The 24442-nt window shown below is 37.3% G+C and overlaps 1 protein-coding gene across 2 annotated transcripts; it reads right to left on the reverse strand.

Annotated features, from left to right (window-relative positions):
• Positions 1-10286: 10286 nt before the first annotated feature.
• On the reverse strand, positions 10287-21155 carry LOC115924956 (cytochrome P450 2C15-like). 2 transcript variants are annotated; one of them, XM_030987975.1, is made up of 7 exons: positions 21066-21155; positions 19044-19301; positions 17875-18026; positions 13939-14176; positions 13023-13425; positions 12474-12801; positions 10287-11947 (listed from the first exon to the last, which is right to left on the reverse strand). In XM_030987975.1, exons 2-7 carry the CDS (start codon positions 19274-19276, stop codon positions 11769-11771), a joined length of 1533 nt encoding a protein of 510 aa, XP_030843835.1. In that variant the 5' UTR covers positions 19277-19301; positions 21066-21155; the 3' UTR covers positions 10287-11768. The 2 variants fall into 2 exon arrangements, with proteins under 2 accessions (XP_030843835.1, XP_030843827.1); XM_030987967.1 differs by having other exon boundaries at positions 19044-19410.
• Between the last annotated feature and the right edge of the window lie 3287 nt (positions 21156-24442).

The following is a 24442-nucleotide window of genomic DNA, read 5'->3' on the forward strand; positions in this document are numbered from 1 at the left end:
AGTCGCGTATCCGTTTCTGCCGAGTTACGTCATGCTTTCATCATTCATAGGGGATTCCCCACACAAATTCTAAGCGGGTTTTCCCAGACGCAGTAGAAAGTAATAATCTAATGCCAGGCTTGGGGATTTTCTAAATACTTTAAGGTTTACAGAACTACATCACCACGTATTTCAACGCTAATATACAACTGAACCGAAGTATGACTCGGTGTAGAACAAAATCATAGGAACATAATTATAGCGCTGAATTAAAATTTAAATGCTTGAATTGGTTGTCAAAGTATCAAGATGTCAGAATGCATAGTCGATATCTTTATAGGGCAATATGTTCTTTGAAAATTGATGGAATATTCAATGGAGAAAAAAGAGAACACATATTAAAAATATTTTCTTAGTTCTATGAATACTACAGTACTAATAACTCTACATTTCCCCTAAATTCATACATACCATCATGACTAGACGACGTTTCTATCAAATTATTTCAATTCGTTTTTCAGAAACTATTCACTTCATCCATAACCTTTGGACTGTTTTCCCAAGTGTATGTACTGTTCAGGTGAATAAAAAATACAATGGAAGCCGTACTGTAGGGGCGTGCAATATTTTATGCGATTGCGTATGTGATTTTATATTGCTACTAATACAATCTCAATGAAAAGATTCTATTAAAAGCGTGTTTCGTATTTTACGACTGATCGCTGACTGTGTGTTTGAACAGCACTAGGTAAGCTGGGGGTTCATACAGGTAAAGCCATTGGCATTCAACACAGCCGGCCAGACAATCATGCGGAAGGCATAATAAAAGCTTGTGAGAATCCAATGATGACTTTCAACCATGACGTCATAAATAAATAAAATCTAGTGGACTTACCATGGCAATTTGCAACCATGAAATCTCGCTAAAATATTATAGATTCCTTATATTATTCTCCCGTCTCCCGTTCTTTCCTTGTTTTTCGTTTGCTTACATGACATCATAGCTATATATATACGCAGCAAGGTCATCCTCAGAGGTCTATGTCCAGGTGCCTTGACATGTGTCTTGACGACATTTGCTTTCGGGCTGCATAGTTAATGTCAGGGATGCAATTAGGTTCCAGGTTAGGCTTAGGCAGGGGTTTAGGGTAATTTAGGGTTGCAATTAGGTTCCAGTTTAGATTTAGGGTTAGGGTTAGGGATAGGGTTGCAGCTGGGTATTAGATTAGGGTTAGGGTTATTAGAGTTAGGATGAGGGATATCAAGTGTTCTGTTGAAGTTATGAATTCGACTGATGTGGGATTATTAAGATAATGACTGCAACAGATATTCAACCACACTGAAATAAAAACGCATAGTACTAAATGTGCAGGAAGTGGTAATGGGATTTTTGCCAAAATTCTCCTAGAGACGTGATCGTCGGTGAATGTGGGAAATGCAAGAAATTCCATGTTTCGACAATAGGGTTTTTAAGCAGTTTTTAAAAAACCTCGAACGGGTCATTCCAAAGTTGAGGATTCGGAATATCTATCTTAAAGATACTATGTCCCATTTGCAGGCTAAACAAATGAAAAGGTTAAATTCCAACGGCATTTGACAGATAATACTAATTTTAGAACGTCCCTCAAAACGAAAGGGCTTGAAAATGTCTATTTGTGGGAAAATAACGAACGTTAGTTGTCGAATCAACTTTAGGGATTGCAATCTTTTTAGTGAATAATTATTGATGTAAACAAATGCTCATGTAGGCCTACCCTTGACAGCTCATTTTATGTATGTTATTACCAAAGAAAAAATGAAGTCAGTCAGTCACTCAATAGTTTTTTTTTCCATATTTTTTCTTCCCTCCACAGGGATTTTATTGATTTTCATTTGAACATAAATAAAATTGGCTTTTCAAAATACAAGTATTGATGAACTGTTGAGTTAACACAAAATAACAAATCAATAATTCATTTCTGACACTCATGGAAAGAAATACAAATACAGAAAAAATATCATTTTAAGAAAACAAATTCCTGAATTGAAACCATTTTCTTGTGAATTTATTATTTCTACAATTCGAATTTGCAATATACTTTTCGTTTTTGAAGTAATTTATAATCGAAATTCTAATATTGTCAAAGTCGGGCAATTGTTTCTTTATTTTGCAAGTTTACACCATATGTCGCACCACAATCAGTATACAATTCAATGCATAATTATTTGAACCTCTTAAACCAAATAATTTATCTTGTAATGAAAATGTTAATTAATTTCCGGTTCCAGTATTAATCCAGTGCTCTTACCTACCCCAAATATGTTTAACATGCGTACAATCACATAGCAGATGTATAACTGTTTCAATATGTTCATTACAAAATGTACATTTTTTTCTTGGGACTAAATTCATTTTAAACAGTAGATCGTTCGTATATAATATGCGTTGCAAAACTTTAAACTGAAACCATCTTAAGCCCACATCAATGGTACAATTAAATCCAATAGAACAATATGTTTCCCAACTCTTATCATTCAGGTCGAAAATACATTTCCATTTAAGAAAACTTTTACATAGTCCTTTTCTTCTCTTTAATAACATTGCATAGATATGTGAACATCCTTTAATACGTTTCATAACAAAAGCTATTGTATCTGGGAAAAGAGGTTGTGGCACCTTGTTAAAAATAGTACAATGTTAAACCCTTGTCTAATTGCATCGCATAATCCACGATAAAAAAGAAAATTTATTTGAATACTATACTAGCAGTGTCCTAGTATTCCAAATATGCAAGGAAACCCGTTTACTTTCTAGACTTCACCGTCACTCAATAGTGGCTGACGGTGAAGTCTAGAAAGTAAACGGGTTTCCTTGCATATTTGGAATACTAGGACACTGCTAACGTTTAAATTTCACAGATAGAACATACGTGACATATTCATAATTCATGCAAAGCTCTACATATTAATTTGATGTTGGCTGCAAATGGGACATAATACCTTTAATGTATTATTCCAAATGGCGTGCAAGGGGCAAAGAAAGACCCGAAGCATGCCCAGACATGTAGGGTAGGGTATCAGACATGAACGCAACATCCGGACATTATTATTCTGCGATTAGGTTTCTCTCTCTCTCCTCCCCGGCATAAATTATGAACACGCATCACCATTTTGACAACGGGGATTCCCCATGACGTCATTTTGCTAAAATCCCCAACAGACGAGCCACGTTTCCGAGCGGGAATCTGTAATCTCTTTCCATCATTACACAACCACCGTCCACGTCTCATGAAAACACATAAATAGACAGTGCCTCGAGTTCTGCAGATCAGATTAGAAAGGCTGTGACTGCTTTGTTTTGGAGAAAGGATAAGGCAATTTCTAGGAGTGCTCTTGTTACTAGGTAAGAATCTGGCATTTTATGCATATTTACTCAAGTTGTCACCGTGGCCTATGGGTTCATTATGGTCATGTCAGTGCCAAAAGATATATACATTGCAACAGTAAAGTTCGTGTGTTAATGTTGTATACATTGTTTTTATCAGGGTTGCCGGAATAACATTTAAATTGTTATAAGCTTGGAATGGTCACTATTTGAGGGTCACGATTTCCATGTCAAGAAACTAACATCAAGGGGTTTGCTGTGATAACTCCTTCGCATCTTGACTCTCTGGTAGTATAAGCCATGTTCTAGATGTGACTACCCGTGCGATTTTGTGTTGCTGAAGAAAAAGATTGCATTTCTTACTCCTTTTTGGAGCAGGAGGTGTCGTGGCATAGAGGATTAGAAAAGTAATAATTATAATAATAATAATATGGGGAACATTGGTTATGGGCTATGTTTGTCAAAATTGACACTCCTGGCGCAGTTGTGAGAAAATTGTTTAAAGATAAAGTTGAGTTCTGGTCATGCGATTGCATTGTGAAAAAAATGGTGTGGAATGGATCAGAAAGGTTGATCATGTAGCATGTCAGTATTGGTGTGTACTGCAAGTTTCTGGAGTCATCACAATCATAATAAATTTGGCCCAGTCATGAGTCTTGGTAAAGTAACAAGCACTGTACACAGAAAGATGTATATGGGACTACACAAATGGTGTCGGGCCTATACTTACCTTGATTTCCTTATCTTTCTTTGCTCATTACTCAGCCAGTATACATTTTCTACCAAAATTGTTTGGCAAATGACATTTATTTGTAATCTTGTACATTCAGAGTTAGTTTCGTTTGATTTTGTGATAATTCATTTTCTTTTTTTTTACCAGAACTCAAGTTCATCTTTAATAATTGTGGGCATACTTATCGTCTTTCAAGTAATTCAAGAAAGAAAGCAAAATCATAATTATTGTTATTATTATTATTATTATTAGTAGTAGTAGTAGTAGTAGTAGTAGTAGTAGTAGTATTATTGTTATTATTATTATTATTATTATTATTATTATTATTATTATTATTATTATCGTCATCATATTTATTACTTCAGTGACACTTCATTATGTAAGATCTGTTTCATCCAAGACATTACCCCTTGATGAATTTGTATATAGTGGCTCAGACTCAGAGGTTGGCATGGCATATGGCCTTCTGTAAATCAATGTTGTGTTATGATCTATAAACATCGAAAGTTTCCTTTGACTTCTCTCTCTCTCTCTTTCTCTCTCTCTCTCGCTCTCATAGCAACCACATCAATAATGGCTTCAGGGCTGGATATTGCACTGATTATCAAGACTTTGGTCAACGAAAGTGGACAGGTCAGTTCCGTTTTAAATGGTTTATATAAAGCTATGAGCTCTGTCAGACACGGTATGACAAATGTCCAAGGTTTTTCTCTCGCGTTTGCCCCCTCCCCCCCCCCCCCGGGGGTGGGGGGGGGTAGTTTCCCTTTAGTGGTTTTCTTGTTGTTGTTTATAATTTTGATGGTCTGGATACTTTTGAAGGGATTGAGTCTTCGAAGAATAAGCTAATAGTGATATGATATTACATCAACTTATTATTGTCATCATTTATTTGTTCAAACAATAATAGTGACTTGCTAAGTTTTAGTAGCCTCCCCCTCCTAAAGGCGTAGCCAGGAGACACAAGGGGCCACATTCCTCCCTGTTCATAAAAAATAAAGTTTTAAATGCTTATAATTGATTTATAATGTTTGGTTGGAAACATGAATAAATTGAAATTGAACTTAGGAAATAAGCAAATGGAATGATTTAAACGAAGAGATAATATCAAGTTCAACTTAGTCAAGATTGAAAGTTATGTGCAAAAGGTAACTATTTCAAATTTGTAAAACTGGTTAGAACTATAAGTTTTCATCTCATGTTTCGTATTCTGCATGTGCTTCCAATTCTTCTTTCTTTTTCGGCTTTCCCCTTTTCTATTTAATATTATTTTCTCTTCTCCTCTCTCTCTCTCTCTCTCTCTATCTCTCTCTCTCGCTCGCTCTCTATTGCTTTAAGGTGCATGTCATTGCGTGTGAGTGGGCGAGTATGGCTGAGTGTGTTTGCAAGATATTTGAAACTATTTTGTTATAGCATAATATACATAGGCCTATATGTTTTTTTATTGTATGTTTTTATTTTTATTTCAATATCGTATGTTAATGGGCCCCATTAATAAGCTTTGCTTCTCAGGGTCCATAACCTGTCATTATATTGTATTTGTACAAGTACCAGTGAGATTTAAAATTGTTTTTAATGATTGGTTGAATAAATTAAACTTGAATTGAATTGAGCCCTACATCCTGTCCATTTTCTACGGCCATACGCCAGTGCCCTTCCCCAAAAATCGATTTGTCATCATGATATTACATTTGCCCGGATTTTGTTTTTCTTTTTAGTTTGATCTGCATGGACGAACCATCGTGTACAAAGCAGAGGGCAGGGTACATAAGCTCAAATGGGTCTACGATGGCACCGCTTGGGACGTCGCCAGTGGCACCAGCGTGAAAGATAGACACTACAAGAGCCGTCAGGGGGCAATCGAGCACGCCGTTGCGAAACTTTTACCGACGTTGCAGGCTAAGGGATTGCTTCCTCCATAGTTTGAAGTACACCAATGAGGTCTTATAATGCCTGTTGAACATGAGGCTTCATTAATTTGATGACGTTGGACTGAGTCACTAACTGGCGCATTTTGTGACGTACCATGTCTGAGAGTGACGTTGTACAGTGACAATATATAAACATTATATATTAATATATACATTAATATATACATTATCGGGGCACGGGTTCATTGCCTTCACGTTTCACTAAAAGCGTATCATGTGTAACGGGGATAAAGCAGTGGCGTATCCAGCATGAGATGGATCCGACTTTCGCCCCGCCCCTTCGAAGAAAATCTAAAGGTCTATCAAATAAAGGTAATCTCAGGGGGTGGATTTCGTAGCCCTATTTATCGATTTTACTGGGTACGTCACTGTATTGCACTGGAAAATGGATAGAAGAGACAATCACTGGTTTGATTACAAATAAAACTAAATCTAATTTTTAATCAGCTTGTGGAAGGGGATTATCATATCAGCATGTTTAGGAAACCCTTTTTTATAACCCGTATGTAAATTAATTATGCTATGATGACAATTCATACTTGTAATGTGAAAAAGCTCAGATTTTCATTATGTTGCCTTTCTTGTTTGCAACAGATTTGGTGCTGTTATGGCATTGCTACACTTGTACGGGAGTAGGGAGGGGGCGGTGAGAGCGGAGGGAGGGGGTATATAATGTTAGATCGGTGATTGCATTGTTATTGCAGTCACTTGAACAAATACACTTTATTTTGGTTACATGTCAGACTTAATTAATTAGGGCTTCTGTTATCTTCGAGCAGTGCTTATATTCTTCATTATTTTGAATATATATATGCCTGGTTGCCAGTCCGTCAAAGAATCTCATTCAAAATATTGTTAATTGTCTATAAATCATTGAGTGGTCAAGCCCCTAATTACATCAAAGAATTACTTCAACTCAAAGTCCAATCACACAGTCGTAGCCTGCGCAGTTCCACAGATAAATTATTGTTTCAGATTCCCCATGGCAAAACTAAAGTAACTCTTTGGGACCGTGCTTTTGCTATTGCTGCCCCTAAACTATGGAATAGCTTGCCAATAGAAATACGAAGCACTCCATCTCTCAATGTTTTTAAATCCAATTTAAAAACTTATTTGTTCAACTGAGTGATCTTATTTTGTAGAATTTAGTAAAAAGGAGCTCTTAACCAGCGCAGCTGAATATATTTTGTATAAAAGCTGCGCTATATAAATTTATTATTATTATTATTATTATTATTATTATGCCGCGTGTGCTATATGTTTTTGTATTATATTCGTTGTATACATTAATTATGTATCTAAAGAAGAAAACTGTACACGTCTATAAACTTTTGTCAGCATTACATTTAAAGAAAAATCATCCGTACCATGTATATCAGTTGTATGTTGGATTAAAATTAGAGTACACAATAATCATGAAACCCGAAACTTCTTTTTATATAAAAGTCTTGTTCTATTATATATATAATAAAGATACAATTTAAAAAAAAACATCTGCACGATTCCAGGTTTTAATAAGAAGCGATGCTAATATTCCTATATGCTGATACCAGGGACATCATGTCCCTGCTGATACCCACTGACTGTGTAGATCTATACGAGATGTGTATTCCTGATGAGGCTTATAGTAGGTTATTAAAATCGGTCTACTTCATTTGGTGATATATTCGGTTGGGACTACGTTTAGCTCCACTGAAATAAGCCCGGCAAGAGTCAAAATGTATTTTTTTAATTTCTCCAACTAAATGTTTTTTTTTCCGTCGAGATATTATCTGACTTGATAATCGCGGTGCTCTACAAAACTATACTGATAATACACCAGCGGTCAGCATGTGCAGTGTGTGCGTTTCTTCCGTGCAAGGTCATACTGTCATCATTCTTAGGGGATTCCCCGTCTCACCATTCTAAGCGGTATTCCCAGACATAATAGCAATAAAGTACTTCCAGGCTTAGGGGTTTTCTAAATACTTGAAGGTTTATAGAACTTCATCACCACGTATTGATTTCGGACCGAAGTATGACTCGGTGTAGTACAAAATATATCATAGGAATACAGCGCTGAATTGAATACATGATGCTTGAATTGGTTGTCAAAGTATCAAGATGTCAGAATGCAACAATGTCCTAGTTTAGAAATAATGTACGGTAATATATTCGTGAAAAATTAATGGAATATTCATTGGAAAAAAAAGAATATTCATTAACAAATAAAAACTTAATTCTTTTAATACCATAGAACGATTAACTCTAAATGTCTCTAAATTATCATGGCCAGATGGGTTTGATCAAAAGAATTCAATTTGTTTTTCAGAAACTATTCACTTCATCCATAACCTTTGGACTGATTTCCCAAGTGTATGTACTGTTCAAGTGAACTGGAAAATACAATGGAAGCCGTACTGTAGGGGCGTGCAATATTTTATGCGATTGCGTATGTGATTTTATATTGCTACTAATAAAATCTCAATGAAAAGATTCTATTAAAAGCGTGTTTTGTATTTTATGACTGATCGCTGACGGTGTGTTTGAACAGCACTAGGTAAGCTGGGGGTTCATACAGGTAAAGCCATTGGCATTCAACACAGCCGGACAATCATGCGGAAGGCATAATAAAAGCTTGTGAGAATCCAATGATGACTTTCAACCATGACGTCATAAATAAATAAAATCTAGTGGACTTACCATGGCAATTTGCAACTATGAAATCTCGCTAAAATAATATATGGCACTAGGTAAGCTGGAGGCTCATACAGGTAAAGCCAATATTGGCATTCAACACAACCGGACAGACTTGAAGGAGGCATAATAAAAGCTTGTGGGAATCACAGAGTGCCTTTCATCCATGAGGTCATAAATAAATACAAGGGTAAATAAAGGGTTTACCATGGCGATTTCCAATCATGAAATCTCGCTTAAGTAATGTATGTAGAATGGAATTCTAGGCATGTGGAGGGGATTACTTTTACTCTTCTTCTTCTGTCTCTAGACGCATCAATGAAGTTCGTCGTCAGGTCTAGGTCCCGGTGACCCCGGTGACCTGACATCTGTATTATAAAACCGAATGTTTTCGAGCGTTGATTCATACTAGCAACATGGTCAAGGTAAATCAGGTATCATGTTGACATAAAATTACGATAGGCAGCTTATAAGCCACTTCTCGGCAGCTGAAAACCGTTGCGATCCTTTACGGCCGAAATACGCAGAAATTCGTATTAGAAGAGCAATGACAAATTTCAATTCAATTTCAATTTATTCATGTTTCCAACAAAACATTACAAATCAATTATAAGCATTTAAAACAAATGTAGACATAAATGCTGGAAACAGAGGGGTCCACTAAAAGGCAAGGCTTGTAAAAGTGTGAACACCTCAAATGATAATTAAATTAACGAGTCCGTAACTACGAAAGGAACTACAAAATAGGAGGGGAAAAAAGGGGGGTGCCAACAGAGACGAGAAAGGGACAAGGCAATGTTTTACATGACAAAGATAGAAGAGCATGGTCGTAATAAAAAAGTGTAGACAATTACAAAAAGGAGTGAGAGATCGGGGGTACAGAAAGTTGCTATTGTTTAATTCTTTAATTTAATTTCAGTTAGCAAAAGATGGTGTAATCAGCAATTGACAAGTTTGAGGGGCACGAGCGGTTCTACACGATTATGTTTGTAATTGTTTGTTTGTTGTTGTTGTTTTTGGTTTGTTTTTTTTGGGGGGGGGGGCTGTTTAGTTCTTGGGTACATGTGCCTGGCGAAAACGTTTTGAGGGCTTCAAGAAATTTGGGGGACGTAGAGGGACGGCAGACATGGTCAAGGTGATTTCTTTTAGGGAATTCATTTTGTCTCGATCCATGCAGAGTCATAACACGAGTAGAATCATTATCACCTGATTAAAAGGAGGGTGAGTGTAAGGGGAAAAATGAAAACAATTTTTGGAGCAATATATTTACTTTTCTACATAAATAAAAGAGATTTTCAACTTCAATATATTATTTAGAGAGAGAGAGAGGGGGGCGAGAGAGAGAGAGAGAGAGAGAGAGAGAGAGAGGACGAGAGAGAGAGAGAGAGAGAGAGAGCAAGAGAGAGAGAATTAAGGAGACTTTTACACACGAGCCGCCTTGATGAGAATGGGATGGGGAAGGGGGGGGGGATAATTGAGACAAAGGCTTGAACTGAGAAAGGGGTTGGGCGCAGCTAAGTTGAATTGCCATGAAAATAAAGTAGGATATAGGTGGACATAATCACTGCGTACACAAATTTATATAATACCAACATTATTTGAGAAGTTTGTTTTCCATTTTTATTAGATGACATATATTCAAATATATAATTCCGTTGCGCCTTTATTTAGTTAGTGGTGCTACAATATTCATTTTTGAATAAAATAATTTCAATTTTACGGACTGGATAAGTATTTTGTCCTTCCAATTGATAGAAATGGGGTTACTTCCCTTTTCAACTACATATCTGTGTGCACATGTTTTTAAATTTCAAATATTCATATAACTATTGTATGTTGACCGTTGAAAAATGACCGGAGAATGGTTATAAAAAAAGAAATACCTGTATAAGGGATGCCGTTCCTTGTATATAGAAGGCTCAAATATCACAAAAACATCAACATTGCAATTACTCGATTTACGACATTGCCCTGAAATGTACGTACATGTAGTACCTATAGCTACTGCTCACTAAAGTCATTGTGTATTCTGCGTATTCTGCTGTTATTGGTAAATCTTTTGTACAAACATTTTGGAAATCTATGAGAAATTGAACATTTAAATTATATATGCACGATTTTCATAACGTGGAAATGTCTTATATAAACCTACATGTTGTTTTAACAGGACATCTGTAAACTACCCAAAGTGGCACATTAACCGGACACCATACAAACTGGTATATTACCCTAACCCTAAAACTAACCCTAAATTCATAACAATATAACTAACTAAACTTATGACTAATGATTAATCCCATTGTTCTTGGGAGGCCTTTGAGTTTCCTCTGCCTGCAAACGTACGTAGAGGGCAGTAATTCTATTGTTCAATCGTTTAAAGGACACGCAAATGTCCTGCTAATGACCATATCTACTTAATGACTCTTTTTTCCGACTACATAATGTCCGTCTAATGATGCTGTAAGGTACATATATGAATATAACTCACAGTAGATACGTATGTCAGCCTATGCGCTGAATTGTTGCGTTCATTATAAAGATGTAGGTGTATTTTTTTTACAATATCAATGGAAAGTATATGCTTACTGCTATCTAATGATTATATAATTATAAATCATTCATCCCTCACATGATCATGTACAAGGAGCTACATCTTATAAGTGAAAGCTCGCATACAGTGAACTGTTATAATAAATGAAAAAACAATTTATGCAATGTTTAGCCTTACAAAACTGAACATTTAACATGACATTTAGAACGGTTAGACTCTACGGCAACAAATGTAAAGGCCGGGGATAGCCCAAGACCGACTCTCTTTTGAGCCCCTGAGAACCAAAGTGGGTCAACCCACAAATTCACATTTTCGAGAAAAACATGTTTAAAAGTTTAAGCATTATATTTATAAAAAACTGTACTCTTTATTCAAGGAAGGAATCGATAAATTGCGTTTTATTCCTGAAAATGCCAGTGATATTAGAAGATGCACCGACCCTAAACTACATAGTGTAACCTATATGCCTCTCATTTTTGACCATATAATATTATCCTGGCCACTTTGCCTCTCTAGCGGCTCCTTGATGACTCGAGGTTAACGTTTATCAAGATGAATATAAAAGTCGGATGGGAGCAGTGTCATCATTCGATGGCCGATGCTGTAGTCCGGGGTAGCCCCCGCTGGGAGTCTGATGGTAAATCGCTGAAGGACAGATGTAGCGAAGAGAAAGAATTCCATCTTGGCCAACTGCTCACCGAGGCAGCTTCTCCGACCTATATAAATCACAATATGAAACAAACAATTGCATTATTAATCACTGAGACAAAACCATACCTATGTATCCCGGGTGAAGAAGAGTGCTTGTAGTTACCATCTAATATCTACTTTATTCTAAACTAAGTGGGCAAAAAAAATCATGATTGATGCTGACATACGGATGTTTACACCCATCAGCCCACGGGAGCGGCTGGGATAGAAGAGAGAGAGAGAGAGAGAGAGAAGAGAGAGCATCCAGAAGGAGGGAAGGAGGGGGTGTCTCAAAGTTTTCTGTGAAAGCCGCCGGCAAAGGGTGTTTATTAATTGACACATACCTGGAATATTTAGCAAGTAATCTCTTATTTGGTCTTTGTCTTTAAAGCAGAATCTTTGGTGTAATCATAGGTACAGCACTTAATTATTTCATAGAGCAGCGATATTTTGATGGTTTATGGCAGCAAATGATTTTCTTGACTGTCTTATGATTATTTCAATTGCTAGGGTCAATCCCAATCTAACGAATTCACGGAACTTAAACCATACCTAGGCCAAACGCAGTATAAGCGTCATTCTTGACAAAAGTTTGTCCATCATCACTCAGGAAACGATTTGGGTCGAACTTGCTCGGTTCTGGAAACAGTTCCGGGTCGTGATGGATCCCAAGAATATTAGCCAAGATCGTGGAACCCTTTGGAATCACGTAGTCCCGCACATGTATGGTTTCATCGGCAACGTGAGGTAATCCAAATGGTGCAACAGGTCTGTGTCTAAGGACCTCTGCCAGTGTCGCTTCTGTGTATGGCATGTTCTTTCTGTCGTCGTAGACAGGCGCCCTCTCTGACCCGATCGTTGTAACAATTTCCTTAAATACCTGAATTATAATGAGAAAGGAGGAGAATAAATTAAAATTTCAGGAAGGAAAAACTATTACTAAGACCAGGACAGTAAGCTTTCATTCAGCTTATTACATTATCAAAGGACCATATGACCTGTTTAACATTATCCTGCTTCTGAGAATCGAGCTGTCGTAGGCTACATGACATGACATAGTCAATTCTTTGGCTAAGATTTAATATTTTGTTGTGTGCTTACTTGTTCTTGGATGTCCGGGTGTGCAGCCATGAAGAGAAAGAACCATGCAAGCGCCGATGCTGTTGTCTCGGTTCCCGCGATAAAAAGTTCCCAAACAGACATCCATATGTCTTCTTTCCGAATGTAACATTCCTGCTCACCCTTCTCCTGGAGGCGTCGGCATTCTGCTAGGAATGAGTCGACGATGTCCCTGATGTCGTCACCTTCGAATGTTCTGTCGTGCTCGTCCACCTGTTGGACGATAAAGTCTTTGAGACTCTGAAGACGTTTCTTTGCGTTCTTGGAAAGAGGAGAGCGGAATATGACCGGGAAACGTTGAGCAACGATCCGCAGCACAGGCGGAATATTACCACCTGCCATTATTTTCTTGATGTTCTCCACCTGTATAATATAATCGGGGTCGCTGGAAAGAACGGGCAAAAAAGTGAACCTTTGCTATCAACAGAAGTTACAAATCATATTCGCATAAGGCCCACTTCGTCACGCCAAACATCCTGATGTTATGTTGGAACGTCCACCATAATCACGATTTTAGTAAAAAAATCTCGATGTAAATGGCCCAATACACTGTACATGTATACCCAGCAATGGATATACACGTAGAGCCCTAGTGTTGTCGACCCATTATAGCAATTTGACCTTGCCTTTAAACAACGTCACTTCGTCGTATGCTGGATAAACCACTCTTATGTATAAGCTTATGTATAATCCTTTTTTTAAGGAGTTGGTCTAGCAGTACTTGTCTACGTCTACAAAATGGCTCAGGCGGACTCCGGTTCTAAAATGAGTGACGTCTGTCGGATGGATCGTCAAAGGTCGGTCCCCAGACGTAAATATTCATATCTGATTGATGCACGGATGCACGCCTGTAAAAACCAAATGACACACACACCTTTAAAAAAAGAGCTTTGGTTACCTGTATTCGAATCTCTTCCCAAACGTGATTGAGCAAATAACATTTGAGATCGCTTTGTTCAGGAGACCACTAGGGTTCACACCCTCTACGGTCTGACTCTCCCATAATCCATCTGTGAATATCCTGGCCTCTTCGGTAATCTTCGACGCTATGCTTCGTTTTCCCATGCCGAAAGTCCGCAAGGCAGAGAGACTAAACCTTCGAAGCGGCTGCCACGAATCCCCGAATATTATTCCTCCTGTGGATCGAAGAATATGAGGTCGGTGTTTTTACTCCTAAGTTAAACTTGGTCGCACGACACTTGCTCGTTCGCGATAATTTCCTTCACAAATCACTTCCTAGCTTCAGCCTAGAACCCTACAATATACCTAACCCAAGTCTAGGCAATATCTAAAACCGTTAGACGAAGCAATTCCGGAGCAACGTTGTCGGCTTACTTATGTTTCGTACTCAACATGATTTAGATATTCCGAGTTAACTACACAGTAAAAACGCTGTTTAAAAAAGTGATGTTCACTTACAGTTGTACACTATCTTAAACAACAGTTGAACAAATTGTAAACAATGTTGCTCGAAACGAAAGTAATTTTGTTAAACATTCGTTGTTTAAAATTTAATGACTGCTATATTTACTATACGAGAGCTTTTAGACAGTGTTGTTTACATATGACGTCATGTGTCTCGTGCCTGTAAAGTGCGCGCTGGCTAAAAGCTTTATTTCACATTGTTATGTTTAGAAACAGGTTCCTTGAAACTAACATGCAATTGAAATTAACATGCCACTTAGAAATGCAGTGCAGCTGTTCAGGCACAGCTCATTGCTATTCATATTAGATGCATACACACAATGCAAGTATATGCAAGGGTCTTCTGTTGACTACACAGATTGATACATATGTAAAAGCACATGGACATTGAGTCTGGATTAAACTACCAAAGCAACCACACGTGTTTCTGCAGGCTCCATTTTGTTTGTCTCTATACTTACATTTATTTAGCTTAATAGTTTTTACTTTCCAACCCACAACACAACACACATCATGGCCGACCAAGCTTCCGACGCGCTTCTAAGTGACTGGGGATTCAATGTCTTAATTGAAATCACTTTTCTATTAACCAATTTGAAGTTTTTAACTTATAGCGTAAGTTCACAGTTACAATTTTCAGTATCTGTACGCAAATGTCAGAATAAAGGTAGACTTAAAATCGTCGCGTCATGCAGTGCGGCACTGATCGCGCACTCGGTTATAACGTGTGCTAAATTCCTTGCCATATAGATTGCATGTATCCCTATATATGCAGTTTATACGTGCGTGCATGCGCGCTCATGCAAAATGGGCACTGTTTTGGCGCTAATTCATGAATTGCAGTATTACCCTACCATATTGTAGTCTTGTAGTCTTCATATACCTATATAGAGACCCAGAAGTAGTGGTGCACTTATTCAGAGTATCAAACCCAAATTATACCCCATTATACAACCCTTTTGTTGTAAACAACCCCCACTGAACAACAGCTCCTTTTTAAACAACTTTCTTTAAACAACCCAGTTGGTGTAAACAACCCCCACTGAACAACAGCTCCTTCTTAAACAACTTTCTTTAAACAACCCAGTTGGTGTAAACAATCCCCACTGAACAACAGCTCCTTTTTAAACAACTTTCTTTAAACAACCCAGTTGGTGTAAACAACCCCCACTGAACAACAGCTCCTTTTTAAACAACTTTCTTTAAACAACCCAGTTGGTGTAAACGACCCCCACTGAACAACAGCTCCTTTTTAAACAACTTTCTTTAAACAACCCAGTTGGTGTAAACAATCCCCACTGAACAACAGCTCCTTTTTAAACAACTTTCTTTAAACAACCCAGTTGGTGTAAACAACCCCCACTGAACAACAGCTCCTTTTTAAACAACCGTCTTTAAACAACACCAGTTGTTTAAATTGTGATTTTAAACAAGTTGTTCAAAATGTTGATCAACTAAGTGTTTAAACTTTAAACAACTCGAGTTGCTTAACATTTTAAACAACTCTTAGATCAGGTCACCCGTTAATCAAGAGTTGTTTAAACTTTTAAACAACTTGTTCACAAAAATTTTAACTGTGTAAGACCACAAACTTTGTCACATTTCGGGATGTTAAGCATTGGAAACGAGAAACACATGCAGACAGAGCACTTATGTTCCATTTTACTTTCCTCTGAACTGAAACAAAATTACAAAATACTGTTTGATATACACAGTTAAAATTTTTGTGAACAAGTTGTTTAAAAGTTTAAACAACTCTTGATTAACGGGTGACCTGATCTAAGAGTTGTTTAAAATGTTAAGCAACTCGAGTTGTTTAAAGTTTAAACACTAAGTTGATCAACATTTTGAACAACTTGTTTAAAATCACAATTTAAACAACCGGTGTTGTTTAAAGACGGTTGTTTAAAACGGAGCTGTTGTTCAGTGGAGGTTGTTTACACCAACTGGGTTGTTTAAAGAAAGTTGTTTAAAAAGGAGCTGTTGTTCAGTGGGGGTTGTTTACACCAACTGGGTTGTTTAAAGAAAGTTGTTTAAAACGGAGCTGTTGTTCAGTGGGGGTTGTTTACACCAACTGGGTTGTTTAAAGGAAGTTGGTTAAAAAGGAGCTGTTGTTCAGTGGGGGTTGTTTACACCAACTGGGTTGCTTAAAGAAAGTTGTTTAAAATGGAGCTGTTGTTCAGTTGGGGTTGTTTAAACCAACTGGGTTGTTTAAAGAAAGTTGTTTAAAAAGGAGCTGTTGTTCAGTGGGGGTTGTTTACAGCAAAAGGGTTGTATAATGGGGTATAATTTGGGTTTGATACTCTGAATAAGTGCACCACTACTTCTGGGTCTCTATATAGGTATATGAAGACTAGGGTCATTCTGCAATTCATGAATTAGCGCCAAAACAGTGCCCATTTTGCATGAGCGCGCATGCACGCACGTATAAACTGCATATATAGGGATGCATGCAATCTCTATGGCAAGGAATTTAGCACACGTTATAACCGAGTGCGCGATCAGTGCCGCACTGCATGACGCGACGATTTTAAGTCTACCAATATTCTGACATTTGCGTACAGATACCGAAAATTTTAACTGTGAACTTACGCTATAAGTTAAAAACTTCAAAGTGGTTAATAGAAAAGTGATTTCAATTAAGCCATTGAATCCCCAGTCACTTAGAAGCGCGTCGGTAGCTTGGTCGGCCATGATGTTGTGTTGTGGGTTGGAAAGTAATAACTATTAAGCTAAATAAATGTAAGTATAGAGACAAACAAGATGGAGCCTGCAGAAACACGTGTGGTTGCTTTGGTAGTTTGATCCAGACTCAATGTCCATGTGCTTTTACATATGTATCAATCTGTGTAGTCAACAAAAGGCCCTTGCATACACTTGCATTGTGTGTATGCATCTAATATGAATAACAATGAGCTGTGCCTTAACAGCTGCACTGCATTTCTAAGTGGCATGTCAATTTCAATTGCATGTTAGTTTCAAGGAACCTGTTTCTAAACATAACAATGTGAAATAAAGCCTTTAGCCAACACGCACTTAACTGGCACGAGACACATGACGTCATATGTAAACAACACTGTCTAAAAGCTCTCGTATAGTAAATATAGCAGTCATTAAATTTTAAACAACGAATGTTTAACAAAATTACTTCTGTTTCGAGCAACATTGTTTACAATTTGATCAACTGTTGTTTAAGATAGTGTACAACTGTAAGTGAACATCACTTTTTTAAACAGCGTTTTTACTGTGTAGGCCTACATGACTCCAACCTCCCTCCTGGTCATGCAGGACCCGTATACGTGGTTTCTAAATTTCGATTTGCTTTTCTTTTTCTTTTTTTTGTGGTATTGGAATCAGTTGCTGTGGTAACGACAGAAAGGCTGAATGACAGAAAATCGTTCTCTCTCACCCGTATAGTTGATCATAGCTTTTAATGGTTTCGAAGCGGCTCGGCTCGATGAGACGTCACCATGTTTTACGAAGAGCTCCCGAACCAGTTCGGGAGACCCGACGAGAATCTTCGGCTGTCCGTCGATTTCGATACTCACAAGGTCTCCGTACCTGTAAAAGGTTGAGCAAAAAGTCTGTAAGGAGTCAAAGGGCGTTAACTCTGTCTTAAAAGATAAGTGTGAACGCTCTTCTGGCTCAAAGCACAATTCATACTGGTTAAATAAAACCCGAATTAATGGCCGCTGAGTTTTGACTTTGTTCATCTCCTGAAATAAGATTTTAATTCAACTGATTCATTTTATTGTGTTGATTGGAATAACATTCATAAAGCTTATTGTGGAATGAAACATTTTTGGGGTTTAAACTGTCTATACACGATGTCCGAGGACAGAATCTGTCCGTACAAAATATACAAGCGGTTCCATTTGGCGTTTTATTTACTTTTTATAAGATGATGAAGCGGATCATAATCAAATGATTGGTTGAGAGCATACACGTGACCAGGCATTTATTTTGCCTGACTAGTAATTTTACTAATGACTGGTCATTAGTAAATGCTAATGACTGGTCATAAGTAAATGCTAATGACCAGTCATTAGTAAATGCTAATGACCAGTCATTAGTAAAATCATGTTATAAAACAATATGTTATAAAACAAATAATACACATCATTTTGTTCAGGCACTAATAAAATTACTCGAACTACATGTAGGTACCTTCGAAACAATCCCACACCATCGGCTATCGCCTCGGGCGTGTTAGACTGTTCCAAATGTGGGTCATTCTTAATAATGCCCTCACTGCTGTGTATTATAAGTATGTACCACCGTAGGCCTAGATGAGTATACTGCCCGATGAACACGGGGAGTCATTTCGATTGCTTGTTACCTACGCTAATCAAGCCTGTATTGTTCCATACGCTAGTAATTCACGTCAATGCTTGCACTGTTCCACTCTTTCATGGTGCGTTTACTCTTTGTACGTTGTCACCCTGACTTGATGCGTCAGCGACTGACGCATCAGCCACTGACGCAGTTCTACGTCAGGCAAATGACTCCTCGTGTGCATGCATCGGCTTAACCTTAAACATTGGAAATTATTTCATTGACATTTAGATTTGATCTTACTTTCGTTTTGCGGAGAGGATCATGTCCATTTTACCCTCCTTTGAGAACAAGCTGGCGATGATATTGAGCGGGAATGGGATTTTGAGAGGTCCAGGTGGTAGTTTCTCTCGCTTCCCGAAGGTTTGCCGAACGATGCCGAACACGATGACACTTCCGAACAAGCCGAATAGTAAGGATGTGATGATGCCCATGTCATTCCACCAATCCGTGACGTACCCTTTCAAGCTTTCCATAATGACGAGAACGGACTGTAAATTTCTTCGGATAGATGGTAAAACGGTACTCAAATAAACTGCGAGAGGTTGTGAGGCGAATGAGGACAGATATCCGATTGGATCACACGTGCTTTACGGTTGAGTGATTATACCTAAATTGATGTTAAAAAATATTTGGAGAAAGGTTTCAGACTATCACTTATTATTAATGAAAAATATAATGTTATAGTATTGCTTTTGATCTGAAGCCGATGTTTCAAATTGGATTTAAAGACGTCATTCTAAAACCCAAATCCACCTTATAAAATGCCGATGGGGGTCCAGCTAGGCCAGGGTGTATGATCCTTACATCTCCTTAATTCCATATGTTTGTGGTGCCCCTTCCTTATAATTCTCAGAATTTCATGTTGCAAGAATCACCTCATGCAGAAGTAATTATGGGGTTGATTCTTGCATCATGAAATGTTATAGAAAATTCCAACTAGAAGAAAAAGATGCAGAAAAGGATGCTGCTCCAACCCCTCCCCTCAAAACCTCTGGATATCTAATGTTACCCCTCCTATAGCTAATTAGGAAGGGTGTCTCCTAAAATATAATACTGAAGGTCTAGTCATCAAACCTTGGAACTTGAACTTTCTGCATTATTAAATGTGTCCCCGTTGAGCTATCGTCCAGTTAATATACAAAGACACCGGCCGAAATAAGGGGGGGGGTTATCTACCAAAAAATATATATATTAGGCTCAAAATTTATATTTCACACATTAAATAACTCAATAAAATTGATATCAACTTTAAGGGTTACTTAATTATCCATCATATGACACCAAAACCATGAGGATTTTAGGTTTTACTTAAAAGTATTATTTGAAACTCGATTCAAACACACCAAACACGCCATCAATACACACATGTCCAGTAATACGTATGGGCAAAAGTTTAGTTTTTTGTTGAAATCAAGTCAATAACATTGTGTTGCTTTGACTTTTCACTGACAAGAATTATATGCCTCTATTTCGCACATGACATTGTCCTTGAACATAGGCAAATTTCTGGAAAGTAATACACCTCTCCGGTTTCGATATATGAACATTTTTTTTTTTGGGGGGGGGGGGGGTGAAATGCCATTTTTTGAGGAAAAAAATCACAAAATAATTTGTTTACTAAGAGATTAAATAGGTTCTATTCCATTAAAATTGATATCAAAACGTACACTCTAAAAACTGAAATGTTAAATGTCAATTTAAAAGGGCCGAGGAGTGACCACTCTTTCAAAATGTCAGATTGTTTCTTTTAACCTGCTTGATTCAACCTTTATAGTGTTGGATCCAGCATGTTCAAAGAGTTAACTACCATTTTGAAAGAGTGGTCACTCCTTGGCCCTTTTAAATGGTGATTTTACATTTCAGTTTTTAGAGTGTAGACAATTTTATTATCTTTCATAAGACATCAAATTCGTGGTGATTCAACGCTTCCTTACAATATTATTAACATAATATTATTTTTCGTCTACAGGGCCTCTAGTTTTGGACGACCCCTCCGATTTAGGGGTTACCTCTAAAATATTGCTTATTGTGATAAAATCTTTTTTAATAAACAAGTTGTGTTTGTCAAGCAGTAGCAACCAACTCAAAAACTAAGCACGACTTTTGACTTTAAATTACGCCTAGTCAACAGTGAATGCATGCATTTCACTTGTCTAGTTTGTCGATGAGCTGTTACCATTATCAAGATCACCATACGTCGAATAAATAATCATAAAAAACATCATCTTAGAGGCTGCAAAACTCATGAATTTGAAAAAGTACCTGGTAAAATTTCAACGAGATCTCGCCCGCCCGAGAACTTCTATTAGACTGAATCTAACAATGCAATGTTGCAGCTGCAGTACACGTACACATGAAAATGGTTTTAATTTTAGATTGACTGATATATTATTGTACCGACAATATCTTTCCGTTTCAATGCTCAAACATCAGACGCATGGAAGTATATAGACTCACACTATTTGAACTTGCCAAAATGTGTGCACACAGCCGTCGGTCGAGCTTGTGTGCTAAACAAAAAAATTGAGGGATATTATTTTGCTGTGACCCTTTGCCCTCGATCATGAAAGTTGTTTCTGGTGCACTCTGGTGCCTGAACATGGCCAGCTAGCACACGACTGCGAGCATGCACGCCTCCGGGAAACGTGTAGAAGGGCATTACAACAACTATATCCTGACTCTCTCTCTCTCTCTCTCTCTCTCTCTCTCCTTCTCTATATGTCTGTCTTTACTTATTCACTCTACACTTTTCTCTCTCCTTTCACTCACTAGTACTTTGTTTGTTACCTTTCTAATATTATAACTCCTTCTCTTTCTATTCTCTCTGCAATGGTGGTTGCATTAATTGAACCCATGATTCCATTCCAAATCCTTGATTAGACTATAGTTCGGACAAGTTTTCTCAAATTGAATGGCACTGGTAGACAAGAACTGCGGTGATTTTTCTCTCTCCTCTATTAGTGGATGTAAAGAAATAATTGAAATGAAAGGTAAGGGTTTTAATAAATCTCTGGTATCAAATGCCTTCGTATATGTTGCCTAACTCCAGTCATCGTTGGCCTAGTGCAGGTCCAGACCATTAGGGGGGGGGGGGGAGGGAGGGGGCACCGGCATCTTTCGAGGTAGATGCACTGTACAAATAGACTCTAATCGGGGGCACTGATGGCAATCGGTTCTTAAAGGGGAAGTACATCCTGATATAATTATTAAGTTGGTTTCAATAAAAGCAGAAAAATAAGTGAAAGTTTGAAAAATATCCGATAAAAAATGGGAAAGTCATTACATTTTCGAAGTCGTCATCTGTGAAGACAAATTAGCAACACTGTGACGTATCTTGCGAGCTCCTCTCCAATTCGCTCTGTGAAGTAACTTTCATAAACTTTTATTTTCTTAGTTATTGATGACGGAATGGATTTGTTTCATACAGGGGTGATATGCAATAATTGTATAAAGGGATAACGTATGATTGGAAATTGTCTTAAGGGAAGCTAAAAATTTATGAAGTTTTTTAGTACAGAGCAAATGAGATGAGATCTCACAAGATACGTCACAGAGTTGTGTTTGATTGATCGCACCTTCGAAAATTCATAACGTTTTAAAAATGTCAATTATAATTGGTTTTCGCTCAAACTTTCACTAACATGCTTCTCTCATTTTTATGCTTTAATTTTTTACTAAAATCAACTTAATATCAGGTTTGATTTTCCTTTTAACCTTCGAGGGATAAAATACAAATAAAGAAAGCAATTCATTAAGGAGGATGTTTGAATTTCCACGCCGTTGAATATTCTAATCATACCCCCTTCTCTCTCTCTCTCTCTTTCTCTCTCTCTCAATCACCTCTCCCTCACTCCATCGCTCTCCTTTTCGCCATTTGATGGCGTATACTGGCCCTCCGTGCCTGCTGTAGCTACGCTACTACCTGTAACAATCTTCATAGTCCATTCAAATAAAAAGCTTTGTACGAGTTGTTGGTTTCCCAAAGACGATAAAGGGCCCCATTTTATTCCCAATTGTGACCCTGTCTGTATCTGTACTTTGGCACTAATAAACTTAATTGGTTTATGCTGCCTAATAAACATTAAGCATTAACGATTGACACAATTTTATATCGCTTCCTTTTTTATTCATTTAACAAGGAAATACAAAGTGAATTAAACGACTACATAAAATAGGAATAACTTGGCAAACATAACTACCTAACATAATCATGGTAAGACGTACAATATACACCAAATGTCACTTTTCTCTGAAGTGAAACTTACGAGGGTACGTAAGTTGAGATGAGATTCTCATCTCATTAGTTCAATTCAGTTTCATTATTGTATAATTGAATTTTATAATTTGACATTTGAATCTAGAAATCTGAGTATGAGTCGATGTGTACCGTCACGTATGTGTTACTCATTTACCAAGGAACAGAGAAAAAAGAATATGCATCGAAAAAGCGTAGAATCTGCAAGAAATATAAGAATAGGGAGCATAATAAGGAAAAAAAATGAAAATAAGTTTTCATGAGCTTCACTTCATTATAATGAAACATTTTGTCTGTAGAATTAAAAAGAATTCATATTTCGTTATAAGCTCACTGCGGCCATTTTTCACACTAAATTTCTTAGGACATACAATGAAAATACTTTATCAGTGAAAAGGGCTTCTACACATCGGAGTTGTATTCTGATAACATTGTTTCTCTATTGAAAGTCCAAGCGAAATCTAGATAATATTGAATCTCTATCTTTCAGTATCTGTTAAAATTATTTTGAAAGATGTACGGTAATTTATAAGCGATCGCAAGCCGCGTGAGGGCGACAAAGTAACCGCAGAAATACACATGTTGTAACATAAATATTGGCGTTATTACATGCTTTCTTCCTCCATGGTTTAGGAATCGTTTACACAAACAATGTTATATACCTAGGGTAATATTGACAAAACTAACAGGTGGCTTTAGATATATCATTTTGTAGAGCAATGATCTTGTAACCAGACGGTCCCGAGTTCGAAATCAATTGAGCCAAGCGCTGGTGCCTTTTGGTAAGGCATTAATCGCCCTAGCCAAGTCCTTTGGAGAGGAATCAAAGCCGTCGTACCTCTGGTTGCTTACTTACATGCATACACATGCTTAATAATCAGTCAGGTAAAAACCGACCAAATACTCTTGGTATAGCATGTGTGAAACAGATACGTGCCATTCAACTAAAGTACTAGTACACTGTACCTTCATTACTCAATTTACGTAAATGTTTCCAACTTAAAATACGATTGAATGGTTAAATAATTTCAATATCTTTTATCAGAACACATAATACCACATACTCTCACTATCCAGCTGTCTGTTAAAAGGTGTTTCATTTCACAAATCTGGGTTATTTGAAAATATCTATGTATATTATATTTAAAAGCATACCATAACATGTTTCATAATCTTTACATAATATCTGGCTAAGCACACAATGAAAAAATATACTCAGTCTTGTAACTATTTGCATTGTCTAAATTTCCAACACACTTATCTGGCACAATTCCGGTCATGTCTAGGACTTGGTTCTCTGTACCAGCGCCGTTCCCACCCCATCACCCTTACAAAAATGTACCATTGTAACCATGGTACTTTTGTAAAAATTACCATCCACCAT

The sequence above is a fragment of the Strongylocentrotus purpuratus genome, unplaced genomic scaffold (assembly GCF_000002235.5).
Source record: "Strongylocentrotus purpuratus isolate Spur 01 unplaced genomic scaffold, Spur_5.0 spur5_contig_839, whole genome shotgun sequence".
NCBI classification, from domain to species: Eukaryota; Metazoa; Echinodermata; class Echinoidea; order Camarodonta; family Strongylocentrotidae; genus Strongylocentrotus; species Strongylocentrotus purpuratus.

Coding starts and splice junctions, on each gene's coding strand:
- LOC115924956 (XM_030987975.1), bottom strand. CDS start 19,276: ATGGAAAGCTTGAAAGGGTACGTCACGGATTGGTGGAATGACATGGGC. Junction 18,027..19,043: donor ATCCTCTCCGCAAAACGAAA/GTAAGATCAAAT, acceptor AACCTTTTACAG/GTACGGAGACCTTGTGAGTA. Junction 11,948..12,473: donor TTATACTGCGTTTGGCCTAG/GTATGGTTTAAG, acceptor TGATTTATATAG/GTCGGAGAAGCTGCCTCGGT.